Source organism: Plenodomus lingam (genome assembly GCF_022343315.1).
Source record: "Plenodomus lingam strain CAN1 chromosome Unknown contig_6, whole genome shotgun sequence".
Taxonomy (NCBI): Eukaryota; Fungi; Ascomycota; class Dothideomycetes; order Pleosporales; family Leptosphaeriaceae; genus Plenodomus; species Plenodomus lingam.
Window position 1 is genome coordinate 1,749,458 of NW_027093966.1, and position 21,610 is coordinate 1,771,067.

Sequence of the window (21,610 nt, forward strand, 5' to 3'; positions counted from 1 at the left end):
GGTGACAGAAGATAGTATACTCGGGCGCCAGAGTTTCAAAATCCAGGCAAAAAATCAAAAATGCAAAGAACAAAGAAAGAATAGGGATACTAACTCATGCTCGTGTATATAATAGCGTCGGGACAGGTCAAATTAAAAGGGCCCAACGGACAATGGGATCTAGTTGTCTAGTCGCATAGTATAAAAGAAGAGCCGAGCCGGTGAAGCGCCGTTAAGAAAAGGAAAAAAAAATGGGTCGAATTCAACATGAAAGATTTGGGAGCACACGCTAAATGCTCAAAGCCATTGAAAATACTGGGCTAAGATGCCTCGAGCGCATCAATCGAGGCGTGAAGGTGGCGGATGCGCTCTTCAAACGGCGATCCGAGCGGGGCGACATCCATAATGGGCTGCAGGGTTTGACTCTTGTCTTGATCTTGCTCGTTACTCGGGGCTAGGGTGGCGTTGTACGACTCCCATCGGCCAGGCACACGTGGGCGGAACTCAGGGACAGGGTCCTTGCCTTCGTTGGGTGGGGTGGGAGCACGTGCGCCATCAGGGTCTGTCTCGGACGCCACATGAACATCGATGTCTACACCGCTGTCGCGATCGACATGGCGATCGACATGGGGGAAAAAGGGCGAGTCCAAGGCGTCCATAGTGGTGTGGAGAGGACTCCATGGACTGAGAAGACTTCTAGACTCCCCAGGCGGTGGGGCGTCTTGGTCATCCTCGTGGATCAATACCCGTCCACCTAGATTGACATCGCTGGCGTGCACCTTGTAGTCGAGTGCTTTCTGCCCATCCTTGATCAGCTGTTCCGTCCAGCCAAGGCACTTCTTGAGGCTTTGGTTCATCTTTTGACTGTCCAGGAGGAGCTCTTGATGTTTTGAAAGATCCAGCTGTAGGCGCTTCTCGTCCCGTAACCGTTGAGACTCTTCACGCTCTGATTGCACAACAGCATCAACCGTACTCTCATCTGGGGAGGAATCACTGCTTTCGTCCGGCTCTTCAGCTTCTTCCTCCTCTTCAGACATGTCGGAAAGGTCTGCTGTGTGGCCAGCCGTGGCAGAAAATGTTTCGAGGGCTGAGCCAACTGCATCGAGCGAGGGAAGACCAGCACGGCTCATACGTCGTAAGCGTCTCAACTCAGCCTTTTGCTTCCGGACCTCTTTCTCTAGTGAGCGGTTTATGGCCAGTAGCGAGGAGTTACTGATCTCGAGATCAAGTACCTTTCTCTCTCGTCTAGCATGAGCCGCAAGTTCATTCATGTGCTCCAGTACACTCTGAGCTTCAGGCCCTATGGGACTGAGTGGTGTTGGAGACGGTAACCCAGAGAACGAGTTCACTAGAGGCGAGGGGGCAGAAGCCAAGCTTTCTGGGATCGAGACGTTACTGAACTGGCGGTTTTCGGTGTGCAGTGGACTGGGCGTCATGATCGACGGTTCGTGAGGGGGCTTTCTAAGCTCGGTCACAGCCTCGATTGAAGACAAGCTGGCACTTTTGTGATGGCCTTGCCTTATTATAGTCGATGTAATACTGGACCTCCGTCGGGCTCTGTCAGGTACATCTGAGGTACTAGGATTGGTCAAATTCGATAGCCCCGAGCTACGTGTGACCAAAGTAGGTCGAATGATCTGGGACGCCCCTTTGCGGTAGGAGAGGTGCGACCATTCTTTCGTCGGCGATGGCGCACGAGGACCAGATGCAACATTGTGCGGTGGCAAAAGCTCTGGTGATGCTGTCCTAGGTGGTGGAGTAAGGATGGGCGGACGGTCCTTGGCCTCAACTAAGGAGTCGGCATGGAAGAATTTGCTTTCAGATTGTGGTCTTCCTACCGAAGATAGCGGTGGAGACAAGGCACTCTGCTTCCGCGGTGCTTCGTCCTGTTCGCCATTTGCGTAGAAGAAGACGGGGGTCTTCTTTTGGTTCGCTTGTGGCTCTGGGGCAGACGGTTTGGCGTCATTGGCGTGGAAGAATAAAGACGACGTGTCTCGACCCAGGCCTTCGGACGATGTGTGGTTGTAACCGTTACCTGCAAGTCGTGGACTTGGTGTCGAGAGGACATGCTGCCCAGGTATACTGCGTGGTCGGGCTACATGTTGGGCTCCACTGTTTCCACCAACTACAAGCCCCTGATGGCCTGCACCCTGGTCTTTGTATGTATCTATCGACGACGTTGGTCGAGAGTTGCTTGGTGTGCCATTTGGGGAGTCGTTGGGCGAAGTGATGTCGACGCCCACCCGTGACTTTCTCGACGAGGAGCGGGGGGTGATGTTGCTGTTCAAGAATGCTTTGGCGGGCGTGACGCTGTCCTGCGTGGCAACAGGGGCTCGCGGGGCGGCGGCATTGGTGCTGCGGACGGTGCGGGTGCTCTGAGAGCTGACCGTGGACGAGGCAGAGGAGGCGACTGCCAGGCGAGGGGTCAATGGTGTCTTCGCGGTGCGGTTACTAGCGAGCGTGGGCTTCAGTGGGCGTGGATTGTTCTGGTTGGGTCTGTCGATGGGCATCCTCTCCAGCGTGGGCGGGTGTTATGTGCAGTGGAGGCGGCGCATGCGCGGAGAACTCATGGCCAAGCGGTGAGGTGTGGCAATGGCTCGGTTGCTAGGGGGAGGGGGGGCTCTCGAGGGGCCGGTGTTGACGATAGCTGCAGGTTGCGGGCGGCGGAAAGCGGTGACTGGTTTCGGTTTCGGCACGGCCAGACGCGTGTTGAAGCTGCCCCGCTCTACAATGGTGGCGCAAGGAGAGTATGGACAATGGGAGCCACGTCCATGGCTGGGCAATGGACAGTGATGGAGAGGGAGGATGAGGGGGACGTGGAAGAGGAAGAGGAAGAGGAAGAGGAGCAGGGTGAGGCGGAATTGTCGTGCGAGGGGCCTTGGTCGTCTGTTATGGTGTGAGATTGGGAACAGGCTGGGAAGTCCCTGGATCATCCTGGTGTGTGCCCAGGAGTACGCCCAGGCGTGTGTGTGAGGCAGCACGCTAACCCCACTACGGCCAACCCGGCAAAACGCGTCATTAAACTGCCTAGGTCTACATGGACCACAACCACCATCAACCACCACGGATTCCAGCACAACATCGTGCTCGTCGCTCGACATGGCCTCCTACACGCTATGAGCTATGAGAGACACTGCTAGAGACTATACCCATTCACCGTCGACTTTCACGCAGCCCCTGGGCCATCAGCCACCCCAGCATGCCCTTGTTCGACCCACCGACGCGTCTGCCTCGCCCACAGCGGGCTCATCGTCCACCATGAGCGACTCCACCGACGACGTCCAGCAAGACACCACATGCCCCAACGCCAACACATCAACAAACCCACCAAACACATCAGGGCGTCCACAATCTGCGGGAACAGCATCAGATGACCACGACTCGCTCAAGTACCATCTCCTGGGTCCTTCGCTTACCAAGGCTGGTCAAGACACTGTGGACCAGCAAAAGGTCTCTGAAATCATCTACAATGCATCCAAGGGCTCCAAGTTCTTCAACAACGAGGAGACCAAGGATAAAAACCTCTCGGAAAAGATCAACAGAATCTTGGCCAAGAGACGCGAGTTGGAAAAGATGGACCTGACGTCTGATCTGCGGCGAGCAGACGACTACATTGCTGAGCTGGAACTCACCCGAGATCTGTCTCAGGTGGTGGTTCATCTGGATTGCGATGCTTTTTATGCGGCAGTCGAAGAGTTAGACCGACCTGAGCTAAAGGAGGTGCCCATGGCCGTTGGCAAAGGTGTCTTGACGACATGCAACTACCATGCGAGGAAGTTTGGCTGTCGTTCAGGCATGGCTGGCTTTGTGGCTATGAAGCTTTGCCCACAGCTCATCTGCGTACCTATGAATGTTGCAAAATACATGGCTAAAGCAGAGGAAGTACGAGAAGTACTAGCACGCTACGATCCAGGCTTTGAAAGCGCAAGTTGCGACGAAGCCTACTTGAATCTTACACAATACTGTAAAGAGCACCACATGAGTCCAGAAGATGTCGTCAGTCAGCTGCGGGCCGACGTATTCGAAAGAGCGAAAATCACAGTGTCGGCAGGCATTGCAGCAAATGCGAAGCTCGCCAAAATTGGCTCAAATAAGAACAAGCCAAATGGACAGTTCTACCTCCCAAGTGATAGACAGACCATCATGGATTTCATGAAGACGATGCCTACACGCAAGGTCAACGGCATCGGTCGTGTCTTTGAGCGAGAGCTAGATGCAATTGGCGTGAAAACATGTGGAGACATCTATGCGCATCGAGCCTACTTGGCCAAATTGTTTGGGCAAAAGGCCTTCCAGTTCCTAATGCAATGCTATCTAGGCCTCGGTCGCACCAAGATTCAACGAGCAGACGAGTCCCACCGCAAGAGTGTAGGCACCGAAACCACGTTTCGGGAACTACAGTCTCCTGACGACTTACGAGGCAAGCTACGCCATGTTGCCGAAGAGCTAGAAGGTGATCTTAAACGCACCGAATACAAAGGCCGCACCCTGTGCATCAAGATCAAACTGCACACCTACGAAGTGCACACGCGTCAAATCACGCCGCCCTTTGCCGTCCACAAAGCAGATGATTTATACAAGTACAGTCTCCCCATGTTAGAGAAGTTCATGAGCGAAATACCAAACATGAAACTACGCCTCATGGGCCTGCGCGTCACCCACATCATCAGCACGAAAAAACCCGGCATCGACTTCTTCGGCCGCATCCGACCTCCCACGGCCCCTAAACCCAGCACAACCTCCAAGTCCGACGACTCGTGGGAAACCTGGCCCGAAGAGGAATTCGAAGAAGCCGCCCGCCAGGAACGCAACGACGAGATGAACGAGCTGGAAAAACTCTCCCAAGAGCTAGATCCAGAGCACATCCACCGCATCGCCAAAGAACCGCTCACAGCTCCCCGAGTCCCGGAAATACCCAGCGAGCAGCAGGCGCAGTGGCAGTGCCCCATATGCATGCTCCCGCAACCCCCCGACGACGCCTCGTTCAACGCGCACATTGACTTTTGCCTCTCTAAGCAGACGATCAAGGAAGCGGTCAAGGAGACTGCGCCGCCGTCGGTGGTGCTGGAGAAGCAGCCCGGCGTGCAAAAGACGGCGAAGAAGGGGAAACGGGGCAGACCGAGGAATGAGACGGTGTCTTTGGATCAACAGGCTAGGGAGAAGAGAAGGGCTTTCTTTTCTCTGGGAAACGGGGGTTGAGGTTGTAAGTGTGTTGTGGCTGGATGCATGGATGGATGGATGATACCCTGAGTTGAATGAAGGAATGAATGATGCATGAATTGTATATCTTGCTTAAATTCCAGAAGTGTATTTTAGAGGACTCGGTGCAGGTGAATCCTCTACTTGAGCAACTCCTCACACTTGATTTGGTAAATCGTCTCAACGTCTTCCTACCCAACAACAAAGCAACTTGGATTTTTTTGGTCTGGGAAGAGACCTGGGATACAAGTTCCCTGTCATCGGGATCAATATCTACTTGTTGTTCGTTTTATAGAAGAGCAGATAAGCAAGGGAAAATTATGAGACAAGACGAGCGCTGAAGCGAAGGGGTATACACGGTACGCGGGTAGAATAAATAAGTCCAGCATTTTGTTCTCTTCCTCCTTCTCCACCACCTCCCTCCTCCATCCAATCATCCCTAACCCACACTCCCTCACTCCCACACTCCCTCTAACCCACCCTCCCACACCACCAACAAACCACTCAACCCACCCCACCCCCACGACTCCCAACCCCCAAAATATCATCCCCATGCACACCCCCACGCCCACACGCATCCCCATCCTCAAACCCAAACCCACATCCAAACCCCAACACCCCACTCTCCCTATCCTTGCAATCAGCGCGCCGCACCGCCCGCCCAGCACCCTTGGAGTCGTCACCGCGCACTCCAACGCCACTCTCATGGTAATGCGGCGGCAGGGACAAGACCGTGTCAGCGTGGCTGAAAGGGTATGCGCCCAAATCCGTGTTCAGACTTGATATTCCGCTGCGAAGATGGCGGGCGTGGTAGTCTGGCTCGGTGGGGATGTGGTGGGTGTTGATAACGGTGTTGAGAGGGTTGAAGTGGGTTATACGCGATGTACTTCGTAGTGGGGGGTTGGTCTGGATGGAATGTTGTGCTTGAGCATCTAAGCGTGAGGGGGGGCGTGATGTGGTGGTGGAAGGTGGTGGGTAAAAGTTGTTTGACTTGAGTATTTCCTTTTTGTCTGCGGTGAGGTGTGGGTGCTGGATAGGAAGTTGCAGATCTTGATGGGTGGATCTTGTGGTGTTGTGAGGGAGCGAGAGAGAGTCGATTTTCTTGCTGATGCGGCGGAGGTCGTTTGTCATTGATGTTGTAGAGTCGAGGGTATGGGGTGGAGCAGGAAGAGCGCCTTGTGGTGGCGGGCTGGGAAACGAATGTATAACCCAGTAGTCTCCCTTGTACGAATCTTCCTGGCGGGTAGCACCGCGCTCTCTGTTGATAGGAAGGGAAGCTTCGAGTTCAATGGGGGGGACATGAGCAGTCTTGGGGTCCCAGGCGCGTTGCCAGCACCAGGAACGGTTTTGGCTGGCTTCGAGGTATTCCAGTTGGCCGTTGGTGACCCATTCAGGGACACGTTTGAGATCTGTGCAAAGAAAATAGTGGACACCTTCTGTATGTTTCAGGCCTTGGACATCGACGGACAGTGTGGAGAGGACTTGGAGGATGCCGTAGAGGAGGACCCAGCGACCGAGGCGCGCTACACGGGGCGTGGCGTGCTTTAGGTCGGTGGTGAGCTCGAACTGCTCGAACTTGTCTATCAAGGTGGAACCTTGGGGAGTCTGTCAGTAGGTATCGATGTGTATGCTAGGAGTCTCTGCTTACCGTTGAAGTTCACATCTAGCTTCTCAATGTTAGTTGCGTCACTGAAGACAATGGAGAGCTGAAGATGAGCCTTTGCGTCCCTTGTAGTCTCCTTGGTCTTGTCCTTCTTCAACGACGAAAAGAACCCCTTCTTCTCCTTTTCTTTGCCCCCCTTGGGTAGTTCTATCGGAAGTAATGGGTAGGGATGCGGGATATGTGTGTATCCTTGCTTTCCGTCAAACATGACCAGCACATCAGTGATGTCCAGTTCTGGTAGATCTGCCTGGAATCCGTCCATCTTACGATGCGCCATTTCCCACTTTCTTCTTGCGCGCTCCTCGCGAGGGTTCCAAAAGACTTCGCGATTAACAAGGTAGTCGTAAAGAGAGCCAAAATCGTTCTGCATGGCCTGTACAATCTTACGGTTGAGCCAAGTCTTACCGGAGACTGGTGGCCAGCTGCCATAGATCCGGGCGTAGTGGTTGACCAAAAATTGACGGAATAGTTGGCAGTGTCGATGTACTGGACCGTTGGCAATCTTGGAATCGTTCCCCCAAAGATCCGCGAATTCAAAGCCTGCTAGCCGCTCCTCTGCTTCCATGATTCGCAATTGCAGCGTCTTGCCAGCCATTCCTAGATTACGCCTCGTCACTACAGACAGTCGCTTAAAATCCGAAAGTTCCTCTATTTCCGATGTCATGACTCCCGCAAGGTGAACAAAACTCTCCAAATAGCCCTGTCGCCACCTCACATTGTCCTGCTCGGACCACAAGAGAAGCCCCAAAGCATGTCTGACATTGTTTCGGACATCATCAAGTCCATGCTGCTCTAGATAGTCTGTAATCATTTGGATACTCAGCTCTTGAGGTGTCAGGCCAGACTGGTTGTTGTCCAAATCATACATTACTACAATTGTAGCCTGCAATGTATCCACCATCTCGAATAAATCAGCTCCCACTATGGACTTTCCATGCAAGATGGCGAGAAAGTTGCGAATGGCAACATGGTGCAGTCTTTGACCATGCATCGTCTGTATATTACTTGGTATAGGAAACCATATCTGATGAGTTGTCATTTGATCATCGCTCCATTGGGATAGATCAGGCGAGATCGCATACTCTGTCTGAGCACTTTCAGTGAGGTGATGCGCTTGCGATGTCGTTTGAGAGTCTACGCCACTGTGCCCCTGGTCATTTGCAAAAGGTTGGGGATACGTTTTACCCGGCAAAGCTGGTCGTAGCATTTTGTGCCGTTTGGGCTGATTGAAACTGGGTGGTGGGAGCTCATTTTGCAGCCATGACCCCGAATCGTTGGACAATTCCCAGTCGCTGATGTCGTCATCTTCGATACGACCCATTGCGAGTGTGTTTGTCAGCCATGTAGAGCCTGAATCTTGTAGGACTTGAAGATCAGCCCGTATTGTGGGCACCGGGAGGTCGTCTTCGAATTGCTGTCCACCAAGGTGGATTAATACCTCCCCTGTCTGCATGTCATGGTCCTGAACACGTCAGATGAATATTGTATACGTTCGTGACTAAATTTACCAGATCGAACCCATTGTAGGGTCGCATCTCATTTCTTTCTCTACCCCAAATTTTGAAACTAGCCCAAGAATTCTGGCTCGATTGACTTTGAGATGAAGTTGATTCAGTTCGGAAGGTGGGTGGTACACTGAAGGTTGTGTTCATCTTCTTAATAGGCACTCCACCGCCTCTACCGCGAGGAGCCTTTGTCTCTTTGCCATGTGTCTGGAATTTGGCATTTGCATTGCTTTTGGATGAGACATCGGATACCGAAGCGGGCCTTGGGCTTTGTCGCTCTTCGAATGAATTTCTCGAATGTACAGTGTTTAAACGAGATCGAGTCAGTCCACCATCATGGGTTGAGCCACTACGTGAGGTGCCGCGACTGGTCTTGCTGGATCCTGTAAGTGTCCGGGTAATGCCATTTCTTGAGTCGTTGACGCTCGGCGAAACACGCCATTGGGCAAATGCATCTGGGCTATCGTAGCTGATTTCTGTAGATTTTCCTTTTCCCTTGAGAGAACCCTTCTTTTCTGTCTTCTCAATGCTCTTTTGCTGCACTTTACGACTGCGAGCTCCTCTGGCAGACATTGTTATGCTAGTGAGTGTTGATCGGCGATTAATTGTGAGAATTATAAGAATGGCCTTCCCAAGGGAATGAGTGGATCAGAATCATGGAGAACCTAAGAGGAGATGAGATTTCAGGGAAGAGGTAGTTGTAGTCTGTTGTGAGTGGATTTACATGGCGTGGTCTGATGGGACAGTCGGACTTGCAAGTGTGCTACATTAAGATGCCCAGAAAAAGAACATGAGAACTCAATGAATGAAAAAGGTAGGACGCGATTTAAGGTAACACGAGGGGTAAACATGTCGGGCATTCTTCATACAGTTGCTGATGTATAATAGTGCAGATTGCCCTCTTTTGAGGACCCTGGTTCCCTTGCCGCAGGTCAAGCATGTGGAGCCATTAAACTACCGGATAGAGCGTAGTTGGACCGACAAGAGGTCTGGCACTGATAAGGAACATTGTTCGATTTCGAAACGTCTGCATGTTTATCCAAGAAGCGAGCAGCCACAAAAGCGTAGCGAGCTCTTCGAAGGATAGCTCCAAAGCATGGCTGAGAGCCCAATACCGCCCCGAGCCAGCCGAAGGGCCCGAAGGGAAGACTGAGCGAAATGTCTTGTTGGGACAGACTAAGAGCCGGTCGCTACTGGCAAAGGAGATGCCTGTGATAAGGTCGAACGGCCTGGCTGGCAATACTAGGCGTCGGGGAATCCCATCACCTTGCAGGACGGAAATGATGCTAAGCCGCGTCTTGATCCTAGAAAGAGCTGTTGACGTTAATCTACTGTGGGAAGCCGTTGCTACTCATTGCAAGTCTTCTGTTCACGAGCCGAAAGATGCGAAACTGCCTAGATCATCGCAGGGGTCGCATGCGATGCTGGATTCGACATTAATGTGGAGGTCAAATGTTGGACCTGATGGTACCGGTATGGGGCGGAACACGGGTGAAGTGGACCGAAGAAGGCCAACGTCGGAACATTGTTCCCTGTCCTCAACGGCCCCTAAGAGGAGAGACACTATTGTGTTGAGGCCCTTGATAATGAGCGCAAGTTATTGTATACCCCAATATTGAAGAGGATTGGCAGCATCGACCGATGTTGCCCCCCTAGACTGCGACTCTTGGCTTGTTCGAAAGGGGTGACACAGTAAAAGCCTTGGGCTCGAAAAAAGAACCTGCGACAAAAGAAACCCACCAAGATGTCGCAAGTATTGGACTAAGCAAAAGGCGTGAGAAGTAGTAGTAGTAGTAGTAGTAGTAGTAGTAGTAGTAGTAGTAGTGAGGCGTAGAAGAGGAGGTGTTGTGGTTGGCCGAAATTGAGAAGGTAGGTGTACCGGTATACTTAGGTAGCCAGGTAGTCCAGGTAGGGTAGGTACAACCCAGCCACCTCAAATCCCAGCCTCCCCCCGCCATTTTGCATCTGCCCAGGTGAAAGTGCCTTATGCTGGCCCACGTTCTCTTACCTATCCGGTTTCTTACACTCAACCACCAAACTCTACGTCACTCTCAGAGCCTATCAACCCCCATATATCTTGCAGGACTAACAGTCTGCCGGCATCCAATTGTAAAACAATCCGCCATCCTAGTCGCTGCCCAGGCGACATATCATAAAGGCGCGGTGTCCCACCATTTCTGCCTGCAGCTGTCATATAACCAGACCTCGTTGCATCGCACCAACTATCAGGCGCATCGTCATACCAACGACACGGCGTCTCGCCCGTCGTTCACCTGGCACGCTCTACCCACTCGGACATCTTGACCATCTTTGCCCCCCAAAGTCATCTCGGGACAATACACAACAGCCAACCGCCATCATGTCCTTCTCTGGGATCCTGTTCATGTTCTGGAGGGTCTTCCAGATCGTCACCCTCATTCCCACACTGGGCATGCTCGCCTGGTTTGTCGATTGGTTCAACAGTCGCAATTTCCTTACGCCGCGGTCAATCCTGATCCTCTTCATCGTGTCCGTCCTGGGTGCGGCATGGGCTATAGGCACACTGTTCCTCTACTCGCGCGCACGTCACTCGGCCAAGTTCGTTGCCTTTATTGACCTACTTTTCGTCGGGGCCTTCATCGCAGCTGTATATGAGCTTCGAGGCATCGCCAATGCAGACTGCACAGATGTCAGCCGCGACAGCCAGTACAGCGCCAACCTGGGTATCTTCAGCATCACTGGAAACCGATATGACTTGAACGTCGACCGTCAATGCGCCATGCTCAAGGCAAGCTGGGCTTTTGGCATCATGTAGGTTCAGGTACTTGTTCTTAGTCTCGGTGCATCATGCTAATCAGCAGCAGGAACATCATATTTTTCGTCATTACTTCCATCTTGGCTCTGCTTGTCCACCGCCATCACCGCAGCGACGGTGAGCGCGTAGTCGTCAAGCGTGAAGTCCACCGCTCTCGTCATGGCCACCGATCCCGCAGCCCACGCTATTCACACCAGAGCCACAGCCGAAGCCGACGCAGTTATGTCTAGGGCATGCAGTCACTCTTTTAACGGCCTGCGCCTACGAGCCTTTCCATAGTCTAACAATCTGGTGCTGGCTGTCCGAGGCTGGCTGGTTATTGTATTTTACGAATTTCATTATACATAATTCATCTGGATACCTGGTATATAGGGTTGGGCATCTTTCATGAGGACCGAAGAGTACGTTTACGACCTGCACGAGCATATATCGAATGTCTCAATTTGCACGTTTTGTAGATAATTTCACGAATGAACGGCGGCCTCTGCCGTATGAATACCACTATTAGTCGTCACACGTCAAATGCTCATGACACCTTCAATTTGTTTGTCTCTGTTGTTATGGTGTTCCTTTGGGCTGTCCAAACAGTACGACGAGTAGTACTGCGGACCGATTATTGTTGGGCACAGACTTGCATAATTTCAATTCACAGCCCAGCCACGTCTAGAAGCCCTTCAATCTATGTACACAGTACATACGCCGACCGCTACTCACCTCATGTCGTCCTAGTCGGGAGGAGTAGGATTCCGAATTTCAGTCGTATCCACTCAATCTTATGAGCTGTCACACGTGTGGGTCTAACAGCTTCTGCTGACGAAACCTGCTACTTTGTGGGTCACTGCTGACCAACACATTATCACTTATTCAGAGCCTCCTCAGGGCACAAATCATTTCCTCTGGTAAGGCGAGTTCATGTACATGTCTGAATAACTCGACAACATACCAAAGCCATAATCTTTTACGGGTAAGATTAGGAGTTGTTCCCTGTGGGTCACTCACGCTAAGGATTGTTGAAGGTGCTTGGTTTTGTATTCGAGTCGGTAGGTACCTTATGATAAGCATCGTCTTGCACAGGCTTTACATACTAGTTGCTTCGCATTCAAATAGCTCCATCCCCCCCCCCAAAAAAAAATTCTCTATTTTGGCAGATTTTAATGCGTCTTACTCCAACCTTCGAGGTTCTGTACTATCGGATTTCTGCCACCACGAGTGATAATCCATACGACATCCTCATCGCTATCGTTGACCTCTTGGTGCTCGGCATACGCAGGTATCAAAGCAAAGTCACCAGGGGCCAGCTCTTGCCTCTTTTCTCCATTCCGTCCACTCACAATGGCACCGTGACCTTTCGAGGCGAACACGATGGTGTCTGGGAATCAATCAGAGCAGGTCCATGGTGGATCGCTGTCTCGCAACAGGCGCAGCAAAGTGAATATTGTACAAGTCGGGCTCAAGACATACCCTCTTCCCCATGGTGATGAACTGCAGAAGCTGTGTGCGGTTTCGCGATCATTACTTTGATCGTTAGTCTAGAGCCGTCACCCATGGTCCCAGACCAGAGGAAGTAACTTGCCAGTACTACACATTTGATCCGAGACATCTACAAGCGCAGGCATGCGAATCATGCCTTCTGTTTGGGGGCCATCAGGAGCCGTTATGTCTGAGCCCTTCTTCACTAGCACCTCAGCTGAAGATCTGTCCCGAGGAGACATCGTCGGAGTAGGCATAACGTTGGTTCGGATTTTAGCTTTGTGGGGGACATGAGCTGCGAATGTCAAGACGGTGCTACCGGTAGTCCATCCCCACGACGATGAGCTCACGTGAAGTCACTCCGCATTTCGAAGCTGCGAACTTGCTCTCCAACCCGCTAGCGAAATCTGGGGTTGACATCGTCCGATCGTCCTGTCGGCCTTGAACATGCGCAACAGCTAATGTATATGATGGTACGACGAGCCGTCAAGCTTCTGATTGTCAGCAAACCGTGTTTGGCATGTGAAAGACCTGTGGTTGAGCTTCGAAAATGCGTCCACGTGAGCGTCCGAAAGAGGCAATACCTCGGCAGTTTATGACATGACGTCGCGCCTCAAACGGGAGGCTGGTTCATCTGTAACCACGCAGCCAATTGCAACGTCTGCGATCACATTCATGCGCCATATTTCAGCGGCTGCCCCGGACTCGCTTGGCGTGAAGTAGCCGAGCATGTGAAAGGATTGGGATCCATAACTCCATCTGCGCCCTGCTCTGTCTTGTGATCATTGCTCAGTCTTCTGTACCATTACCTTGTCCTTCTCGTTCCCTACTATCCTTCCTTCTCTGAACATCAGTCAAGATGTCAAAGCGATTCTCTGCGGCTGAGGTCGCGTCACACAAGACTGCGAGTGACTTGTGGATTATTGTAGATGAGGATGTCTATGACCTCACCAACTTTGCGGATGAACATCCCGGAGGAAAGAAGAGTAAGGCTTATCTGTCCTTTCATCGTGTAAACTCGGAGCTGACCAGACCCAGTCCTCACCCGCGTAGCTGGCAAAGACGCTTCCAAGCAGTTCTGGAAGTACCACAACGACAGCATCCTTAAGAAGTACCAAAAGAAACTACAGGTTGGCTCCCTAGACACCAAGGCGGCACCACCCGCTCCCCCTGCGACTTCCGCTCCTGAAAAGAAGAGCGAGAAGAAAGATATCGTCAAGCCAGAGGCAAACTCTGGCGTCGTCGCACCTCAGCCAACCTCCGCCGCTGCGGATATCGAGCCATTCGACTCCTATGGCGATCTAGTGCCATACGCAGATCCATCGTGGTACCAGACTGTATGCATAGCATCTTCGCATTGGCTCCAGAGCATAACTAATTGGCTCTATAGTACCACTCTCCCTACTACAACGAAACTCACGCTGCCCTCCGCGAAGAAGTCCGACAATGGGTCGACGAGAAGATCGCCCCATATGTTACAGAGTGGGAGGAAACAAGAAAGGTACCCGATGAGATTTACCTCGAGATGGGCGAGCGTGGCTATCTTGCTGGCTTGCTCGGTATCCATTATCCTGCACAGTACACAGACAAGAGGGTCAAGAGCGTGCCACCTGAGAAGTGGGATCACTTCCACGAGATGATCCTTACGGATGAGCTGTCGCGTACTGGTAGTGGTGGTCTTGTCTGGAACCTGATTGGAGGATACGGCATCGGAGGCCCTCCTCTATTCAAATTTGGCAAGAAAGAGCTCGTGAAGCGCATTGGTCCAGGTCTGTTGAACGGCGAGAAGAGGATTTGTCTTGCTATTACTGAACCAGGTAAGAATGCCCCATTCCAGTCAGAGTCACTGCACAAGCTAATTCAATCAGATGCTGGTAGCGATGTTGCCAACTTGACCTGTGAGGCCAAGCTCTCCGAGGATGGCAAACACTACATTGTGAATGGTGAAAAGAAGTGGATCACAAACGGTGTGTGGTCCGAATACTTTACCACTGCCGTCCGTACCGGCGGCGAGGGTATGAACGGTATCTCTGTTCTCTTGATTGAGCGCAGTGCCGGCGGTGTGTCAACACGGAAGATGGACTGTCAGGGTGTCTGGTCCAGTGGCACAACCTACATTACCTTTGAGGACGTCAAAGTCCCCGTTGAGAACCTCATTGGCAAAGAGAACCAGGGTTTCAAGGTCATCATGACCAACTTCAACCACGAGCGCATCGGTATCATCATCCAGTGCATTCGCTTCTCTCGCGTCTGCTACGAAGAGAGCGTCAAGTACGCCCACAAGCGCAAGACGTTTGGCAAGCGCCTCATTGACCACCCCGTCATCCGTCTCAAGCTCGCCCACATGGCGCGCCAAATTGAAGCTTCCTACAACTGGCTCGAGAACCTGGTCTACCAGTGCCAAAAGATGAATGAGATGGAGGCCATGTTGAAGCTTGGTGGCGCCATTGCCAGCTTGAAGGCGCAAAGCACAACCACCTTTGAGTTTTGCGCCCGCGAGGCGAGTCAGATCTTTGGCGGTCTGAGTTATAGTCGCGGAGGGCAAGGTGCCAAGGTTGAGCGGCTGTACAGAGATGTGAGGGCTTATGCTATCCCTGGTGGAAGCGAGGAAATCATGCTCGACCTGAGTATCAGGCAAGCGCTGCGGGTGCACAAGGTTCTAGGCATGAAGCTGTAACATACGGTACTATGTATAGCGGATGCAAAGGCTTGGCGCAGACATTTGTTTGCGGACCGAACTTTGCAGTTTTATCAATATTAATCCCAGTTCAATCCACACTTGTTCCTACTTCGGCTTTGAAATGTTAAGGCCGGTTCGATGGTCCTTTGAGATCTCGCCGAAGATATCACTAGCCTATTCCCACCCGTGCGTTCATTTGGGGCATACCTATTAAGTTGTGTACTCAGTGTGCTTATCGGACCTTCATCATCATCACCATTCGTAATCATCACGTTATATACACAAAGGAAGGCCTTGGTAACGTCCTTCCTTCCGGCTTTGCCGTCCAGAGAGACACTGCAATTCAAGGGCGCCAGGTAGCGAGCAATATTTCGAGGGAGAAAGAATTCTACTGTAATAGTAGCTGCTGATTGCCCTTGCATTCCTCCACGCCCTTGAGCCCCAGGCCTCGCAATTTGCCCGCTACCCACTTACTAATCCACTTTCTCTCCCCTCCACAGCCAAGCCACCTCGACACCTAATGTACCGTACCTATCCTTCTATTTACCCACCGCCCGACCGGAGCCACAGCAAAGCGGGCCGCCGACGCTGAACCCCGCTTCCACCACACCGTCTTCTGATGTCAGCGGGAAAAGTGTATCCAGCAAGTGCGGATGCCAAGTGTAAGAAGTCGTGGACACTGTGTCGGGGTCCCTTTCCTAAAGGAGTATAGAGTGTGTTGCCAATCTTGTGAAGCCGTGGGGTTGCTTGGCTCATGGAACCGCTTTACGAAAGCTGGGTAGGAATTTGGAGGTGGGGTTGGGGTGTTTGTTGTTTATTGTTGGGTTTCTGGCTGGGGCGAGGTTGCAGTGGGTTGGACTGTATGATTGTGTTGCCGATGCTGTGTCTGGGGAAGTTGTGTTGGATACGGTACATGATGGTGAGGGAGCTACTTGACCGTACGGTACCTATGGCGTTGATCTGCGTGGTTTGCATGGGTGGTTACCTACCCCTACGAGTTCTATGTATAGCTTCGCCATTTCCTTGCAGCAATCCATCCTGCTGTGGGTATTACAGATGGTTCCATTGAAAAGGTATTGTCGCAACATCAATAACCTACCATGTATAACGTGACGTACACAGGGCGATGGCGTACAAGTGTTCGCTTTTGCCTCATTTCCCAAGTGCGACGGGTCGTCTGAGTTTACTGTCCCCGTGTACCATGTATGGCGCCAGTCGTATATACTCACCCTAGCTCGGTGGTATACTAGGTAGTGTGTTCTCCGGACAAGAGGTATTTTCCTTTCTGCTACCAAATCACGCAACTCTCAGGCAACATACATGTACTCTGCTAAGACTTAGAACAGGCAAGTACCTTTACCATCTTTTGCTGGCCTAGATTTCTATATTATAGGTGGGGGAGGATTCCCTCGAGCCCGAGCTGACATCTGTGCGCTCGGCGGTTCAAGGTGATTTATGTACGGGATAGAGCCATACCTGATAGTCCGAGCTACCTGGTCCGCCGTGCTACGGGTCTTCCAGCACGGTGGGTATAAATCAAATGGAGACCTCGCATCCCTGGCGTCCTGGAACTTGAGATTGCACAGCCGTTACACATCTATCCCGGTGCCACTCAACTGGGTTGCAATCATGGCTCGCTTTCTCGGTACCATTGCAGGACTCTCGCTGTCTTCTGCGGCGTTGGCTGCCTCGCTTTCTTCTCCTTTACTCGCCCGTCAAAATACTGCGAGTCCGTGTGCGCAGGTTGCGGCTTTGGTGGCTGCTCAGCCAAAGGATGGTACCGATCCAACGGTACCTGCCCAACTGGCAATGGAATGCCTTGTTTCAGTGCCTTTCCACCAGGGTCCTGCTTTGAAACTGATTGAAAGCACACGTATTTACTTGCAGTGGCAATCCACGACTGCATGGCTCAAGGATCCACCAAAGGAGTACGCTGAGAAGGTACGAGGACCGTTTGATCTTTGGGGTCAATGGGAAAACATCAGGAACAAAGTCCGTGCAGGAAGCTACAAGAATGAATACGAGGTATGTCATGGCCACATGGAACGCAATGGTGATGCTAAGCAGCACTAGTTTGGCCTTGACGTGTATGAACTGTTCCACGCCCCGCACGATAGCCATCTTCTCTATGTGCCCGATAGTTTCGGGTCTGCATTTCTGTTCGGGAGACCCATGTCGCTCGTCTCCGTCTCTTCAGATGGTCAAGAGATGCCCAAGCCTTATGTGCAGCAAGATATCGTAGACGAGAGCCTCGGTGACATCTCCTGGACGCCATCCCCAATCTCCAAGATCAATGGCCAGGATGCGATAGCATACCTGGAGGACTGGGCAGAGCACGGTCGATATCATGATCGGGACGCACTGTACAACGAGTTGTTCTACGGATTGCCTGCCCTCTCTCTGGCCCCTGGCACCTTTCCAATTGGTAATTTTGCTGGAGACGGACGATCGAGATGGGTATGTGCTGTCACACTGTCACCGGTGATACACTCTTGAAGGAAGCTTGCTAACTTCATCTCAGCACTACCCCGGTCCGACTACTGACTTTTTGTTTGAAAACGGTACCACTCGTTCCTACGAGAACATGGCGACTGTCCAACTTCCCCACTTCAACAACGTCACGGATGGCGAGAGCCTCTACCAAGTCTGGTACACGGGCAACCCGCCCCTGCCACAACCATGGCCACCGATACCGACACCTACGAACCAGAGCGCTTCTGCCGAGACACCACTCCCAGCCCCGGGATACCCACCTCCCGTCGTCCGTCAAGTTGACAATTTGATCAGAGGCTACTACCTCGACAAGGAAACATCTGACGTTGCCGTTCTCGCCATCCCCGACTTTGTTTCCTACGGCGGCCACCAGTCCTTCCAGGACACGGCCGTAGAGTTCCTCAGGCGTGCCAAGCAGGATGGCAAGAAGAAGCTCATCATCGACCTGCAGCATAACAGTGGAGGTACCATCTTGCTAGCCTACGACATGTACAAGCTCCTCTTCCCCACCCTAATCGACCACGCGGCCGCCGATCGCGCCCGCGCCTTTGAAGACCTCTACATTGCCGGCACAGAATGGTCTCGCTTCTCCAAAGCCTTTACCCGCACAAACCTGTCGTACGAGGAAGACCCAGCGCTATACGGCCAATTGCAAATCGTCTCAAACTGGCTCAACTACGAATCCAACCTCGACGTAAACTCCAAACCCTTCCCTAGCTGGGACGCCTTCTTCGGCCCCGTCCAGGCAAAAGGCGACAACTTCACCAATCTCTTCCGCTGGAACCTCGGCGACGTGATGACGCGTTTCAACGGTTATGTTGATATCCACGGCTACGGCCCCTTGGCAAGTTACAACACCACCCCCTTTGACGCCGCCGACATCGTCGTCGTCACAGACGGCATCTGCGCCTCCACCTGCGCCGTCTTCGCCGAACTCATGCGCCAGCGCGCAGGCGTGCAATTCGTCGCCCTCGGCGGCCGTCCCCGCCCCGGTCTCACCCAGCACATTGGCGGCACAAGGGGCACGCAGGGAGTAAGTCTCCCCGGGGTCCGGAGCATCGCAAACGACACAATCACGTTTACCAACTCGTCGCTCGCCGAGTCCCAGGAGCTCAATAAGACGGTGCTGGGACAGTACTGGGAGCAGACGTTCTTTGATCGCGCCGCCTTGTTCAGCGCGGGGGGTATCAACTTTCGCGATGCCATTCGCGATGGCGATGAGACGCAGACGCCGCTGCAGTTTGTCTATGAGACGGCGGATTGTAGGATTTTGTATACAAAGCCCATGATGGTGGACATGACGGCGCTGTGGAAGAGGGTTGCGGAGACGGCGTGGGGGGGCAAGAACCATTGTGTTGCCGGTAGTTTGGGCGCTGGAAATAGTCATGCTGGTGCGGGTGCGAATAGGCTGAGGAAGCGGGAGTTGACGAGCGAGGAACAGGCGTTCAGTGAGCAGATGGCGCAGTGGAGGCGCGGGTTGAAAGTCGAAGATTATCCTTCGACGTCTGAAAATGGTCCAAGGAAGTTCAAATCTCGTGCCAACGGTGGCGCTTTGGCGTTGAACTAGAGAGGAAAGAACCGTACATATACATACAGATATACAACCCTCCCTACCTGACCAGAGACCCACCAAACTTCCCCTTGCTCACTCATTTCCCCTGCAACGCCTCGCCATTCCCACCCAACGTCACAGTCTTCGTAGTCACATACTCGTCGATACCCAACATGCTGCCCTCCCTCCCAAACCCACTCTCCTTGACACCGCCAAACGGCGCCGCCACATCGGATATCAAGCCCGTATTCACACCGACCATGCCGACCTCGAGAGCCTCGGCAACGCGATAAACGCGCTGGACATCGCGGCTGAAGAAATAGCCCGCCAACCCAACCTCGGCCGCATTCGCCAGCTCGACGACCTGGGCCTCTGTGTCAAAAGAAAAGAGACCAGCCACAGGTCCAAACGTTTCGTCCGAGGCGAGTTGCATGTCCGCCGTCATATCGCGGAGGACGGTGGGCTGGTAAAAGTTGGCACCTAGGTGGTCAAGTTTGTGGCCGCCGACGAGGACGGTGGCGCCGTGTTTGACTGCGTCCTGGACGTGTGCGTCGACTTTTGCGACGGCGCGGTCGTGAATCAACGGGCCGTGTGTGTTTCCCTGATCGAAGCCATTGCCAACTTTAAAGGCCTGAACTTTTTTGCCAAAGGCGTTGCAAAAGGCGTCGTAGATGCCAGATTGAATGTACAAGCGATTGGCGCAGACGCAGGTTTGGCCCGAGGAGCGGAATTTCGAGGAGATTGCGCCAGAGACGGCGGTGTCGAGGTCGGCGTCGTCGAAGACGATAAAGGGCGCGTTGCCACCGAGTTCAAAGGAGAGTTTTTTGAGCGTCGAGGCTGACTGCTTCATGAGGAGCTTGCCGACGCCCGTGGAGCCGGTAAAAGAGACCTTCTTGACCGTCTTGCTGGTCGTCAGCGTCTCGCCCACTTCAGGTGTGTTGTCAAGCGCCGTGACGAAGTTGACGACGCCCTTTGGGATACCAGCGCGGTGGGCGAGTTCGGCCAGGGCGGCGGCCGTGAAGGGTGTTTCGCCAGGGGATTTGGCGACGACGGTGCATCCTGCTGCAAGAGCGGGACCGATTTTCCGAGTGATCATTGCGGCGGGAAAGTTCCAGGGTGTGATGAGGCCGCATACCCCTACAGGTTCTTTGATCGTAAAGACGCGGTTTCCAGCGACGGAGGCCGGAATGGTGGAGCCATACAGCCTGGGTGCTTCCTCTGCGAACCACTCGAAGAAGTTCGCGGCATAGGTCACTTCCCCTTTTGCGTCGGCGATGGGCTTGCCGTTCTCCCACGTTATCAGCTTGGCCAGGTCGTCGGCGTTGTCCACCATGAGTTGGTACCATTTTCTCAGCATCCGCGAGCGTTCGCGGCCGGTCAGTTTGCGGAAGGATGGGAGGGCGGCAGATGCAGCGGCAATGGCAGCTTCAGTATCAGCACGATCCATCTCAGGCATCGTACCAATCAATTTGCCTGTTGCGGGATCTATGGCATGTCAGACGACGTTACGACAAGCTTTGTAGTTGATATAAATCTCACCGTGGACCTCAAAGGTCTTGCCCGACTTTGCACCTATCCATTCTCCATTGACATATGCCCGAGTCTTGAAAAGAGACTGATCATTCAACTACACCAAATCGTCAGCACACCCGTCCTAACCACCCCAAAAAACGTGAGAGAAAGCAAGATAAGACATACAGTAGGAGCCATTCCCGCATACCCCCTCGACTTCACAAAAACCGGCAGCCCAGCCCTCTGAAACCGACTCTGAACACTTTTCGATTTTGCAACAGCCCGCGCACTCGCTGCAAACGACCTCATATCGAACCTTTTTCTTTATCGCGTCCCGCGTCCCAAGCCTTCTCTTATACCGGTGCTAACGGCGCGATGTACGGTAGACAGCCTAGGTCACGTCCCTACCGGTTGCTCTCGGGGAAGAAATTGCGGGGCACTAGGTACGGCACCGGTGCAGGTACCCAGAGAAAGTAACAACTCCAGCGATTGGGGCTTGTTCAATGCCTTGGTAATGGGCCAGATAGCCACGCATACATACACATACACGCACCCGTGTTCAGATGACACTACTCGCTCAACGGTGAAGCAGCCTCAAGTCCTCAAAGCCTGCGTCGAGATACCGTAGCGTATCATATCGTAGATGTGACGTTGCGGGGTCCTCGAGAAGAGAGCTATGACCACCCTGCGGGGTCTTTCCCCACCGAGTTGGAGAAGAAGCACCCATCGTACAAAAGAGTACAGCGGTAAGAGGTACCAGTCC

General features: G+C 52.9%; 11 protein-coding genes across 11 annotated transcripts; 7 read left to right on the plus strand and 4 right to left on the minus strand.

Moving 5' to 3' along the window:
- Window positions 1-299: 299 nt before the first annotated feature.
- IAQ61_009801 (uncharacterized protein) lies at window positions 300-2,489 on the minus strand (the record flags this gene model as incomplete). Its single annotated transcript, XM_003838523.2, has 1 exon — window positions 300-2,489. One exon carries the CDS (start codon window positions 2,487-2,489, stop codon window positions 300-302), a length of 2,190 nt encoding a protein of 729 aa, XP_003838571.2.
- Window positions 2,490-3,102: 613 nt separating this feature from the next.
- Window positions 3,103-5,178, plus strand: IAQ61_009802 (uncharacterized protein; the record flags this gene model as incomplete). The annotated part of the gene is made up of 1 exon (XM_003838522.2): window positions 3,103-5,178. One exon carries the CDS (start codon window positions 3,103-3,105, stop codon window positions 5,176-5,178), a length of 2,076 nt encoding a protein of 691 aa, XP_003838570.2.
- Window positions 5,179-5,682: 504 nt separating this feature from the next.
- On the minus strand, window positions 5,683-8,919 carry IAQ61_009803 (uncharacterized protein; the record flags this gene model as incomplete). Its single annotated transcript, XM_003838521.1, has 3 exons — window positions 5,683-6,773; window positions 6,827-8,303; window positions 8,350-8,919. 3 exons carry the CDS (start codon window positions 8,917-8,919, stop codon window positions 5,683-5,685), a joined length of 3,138 nt encoding a protein of 1,045 aa, XP_003838569.1.
- Window positions 8,920-9,377: 458 nt separating this feature from the next.
- IAQ61_009804 (uncharacterized protein) lies at window positions 9,378-9,965 on the plus strand (the record flags this gene model as incomplete). Its single annotated transcript, XM_066098545.1, has 1 exon — window positions 9,378-9,965. One exon carries the CDS (start codon window positions 9,378-9,380, stop codon window positions 9,963-9,965), a length of 588 nt encoding a protein of 195 aa, XP_065951704.1.
- A 367-nt stretch (window positions 9,966-10,332) lies between these two features.
- Window positions 10,333-11,655, plus strand: IAQ61_009805 (uncharacterized protein). Its single transcript, XM_003838520.2, has 2 exons — window positions 10,333-11,136; window positions 11,190-11,655. The coding sequence occupies exons 1-2, from the start codon at window positions 10,706-10,708 to the stop codon at window positions 11,368-11,370; spliced, it is 612 nt and encodes a 203-aa protein (XP_003838568.1). The 5' UTR covers window positions 10,333-10,705; the 3' UTR covers window positions 11,371-11,655.
- Window positions 11,656-12,291: 636 nt separating this feature from the next.
- On the minus strand, window positions 12,292-13,030 carry IAQ61_009806 (uncharacterized protein; the record flags this gene model as incomplete). The annotated part of the gene is made up of 4 exons (XM_066098546.1): window positions 12,292-12,509; window positions 12,602-12,655; window positions 12,714-12,905; window positions 12,961-13,030. 4 exons carry the CDS (start codon window positions 13,028-13,030, stop codon window positions 12,292-12,294), a joined length of 534 nt encoding a protein of 177 aa, XP_065951705.1.
- A 227-nt stretch (window positions 13,031-13,257) lies between these two features.
- IAQ61_009807 (uncharacterized protein) lies at window positions 13,258-15,557 on the plus strand. The gene is made up of 4 exons (XM_003838518.2): window positions 13,258-13,596; window positions 13,649-13,947; window positions 14,001-14,427; window positions 14,479-15,557. Exons 1-4 carry the CDS (start codon window positions 13,470-13,472, stop codon window positions 15,285-15,287), a joined length of 1,662 nt encoding a protein of 553 aa, XP_003838566.1. The 5' UTR covers window positions 13,258-13,469; the 3' UTR covers window positions 15,288-15,557.
- A 1,362-nt stretch (window positions 15,558-16,919) lies between these two features.
- On the plus strand, window positions 16,920-17,363 carry IAQ61_009808 (uncharacterized protein; the record flags this gene model as incomplete). The annotated part of the gene is made up of 1 exon (XM_066098547.1): window positions 16,920-17,363. The coding sequence occupies one exon, from the start codon at window positions 16,920-16,922 to the stop codon at window positions 17,361-17,363; it is 444 nt and encodes a 147-aa protein (XP_065951706.1).
- A 99-nt stretch (window positions 17,364-17,462) lies between these two features.
- On the plus strand, window positions 17,463-17,786 carry IAQ61_009809 (uncharacterized protein; the record flags this gene model as incomplete). Its single annotated transcript, XM_066098548.1, has 1 exon — window positions 17,463-17,786. The coding sequence occupies one exon, from the start codon at window positions 17,463-17,465 to the stop codon at window positions 17,784-17,786; it is 324 nt and encodes a 107-aa protein (XP_065951707.1).
- Window positions 17,787-17,874: 88 nt separating this feature from the next.
- IAQ61_009810 (uncharacterized protein) lies at window positions 17,875-19,350 on the plus strand (the record flags this gene model as incomplete). The annotated part of the gene is made up of 1 exon (XM_003838516.2): window positions 17,875-19,350. One exon carries the CDS (start codon window positions 17,875-17,877, stop codon window positions 19,348-19,350), a length of 1,476 nt encoding a protein of 491 aa, XP_003838564.2.
- Window positions 19,351-19,432: 82 nt separating this feature from the next.
- IAQ61_009811 (uncharacterized protein) lies at window positions 19,433-21,156 on the minus strand (the record flags this gene model as incomplete). Its single annotated transcript, XM_003838515.2, has 3 exons — window positions 19,433-20,820; window positions 20,875-20,962; window positions 21,034-21,156. The coding sequence occupies 3 exons, from the start codon at window positions 21,154-21,156 to the stop codon at window positions 19,433-19,435; spliced, it is 1,599 nt and encodes a 532-aa protein (XP_003838563.1).
- Window positions 21,157-21,610: the final 454 nt, after the last annotated feature.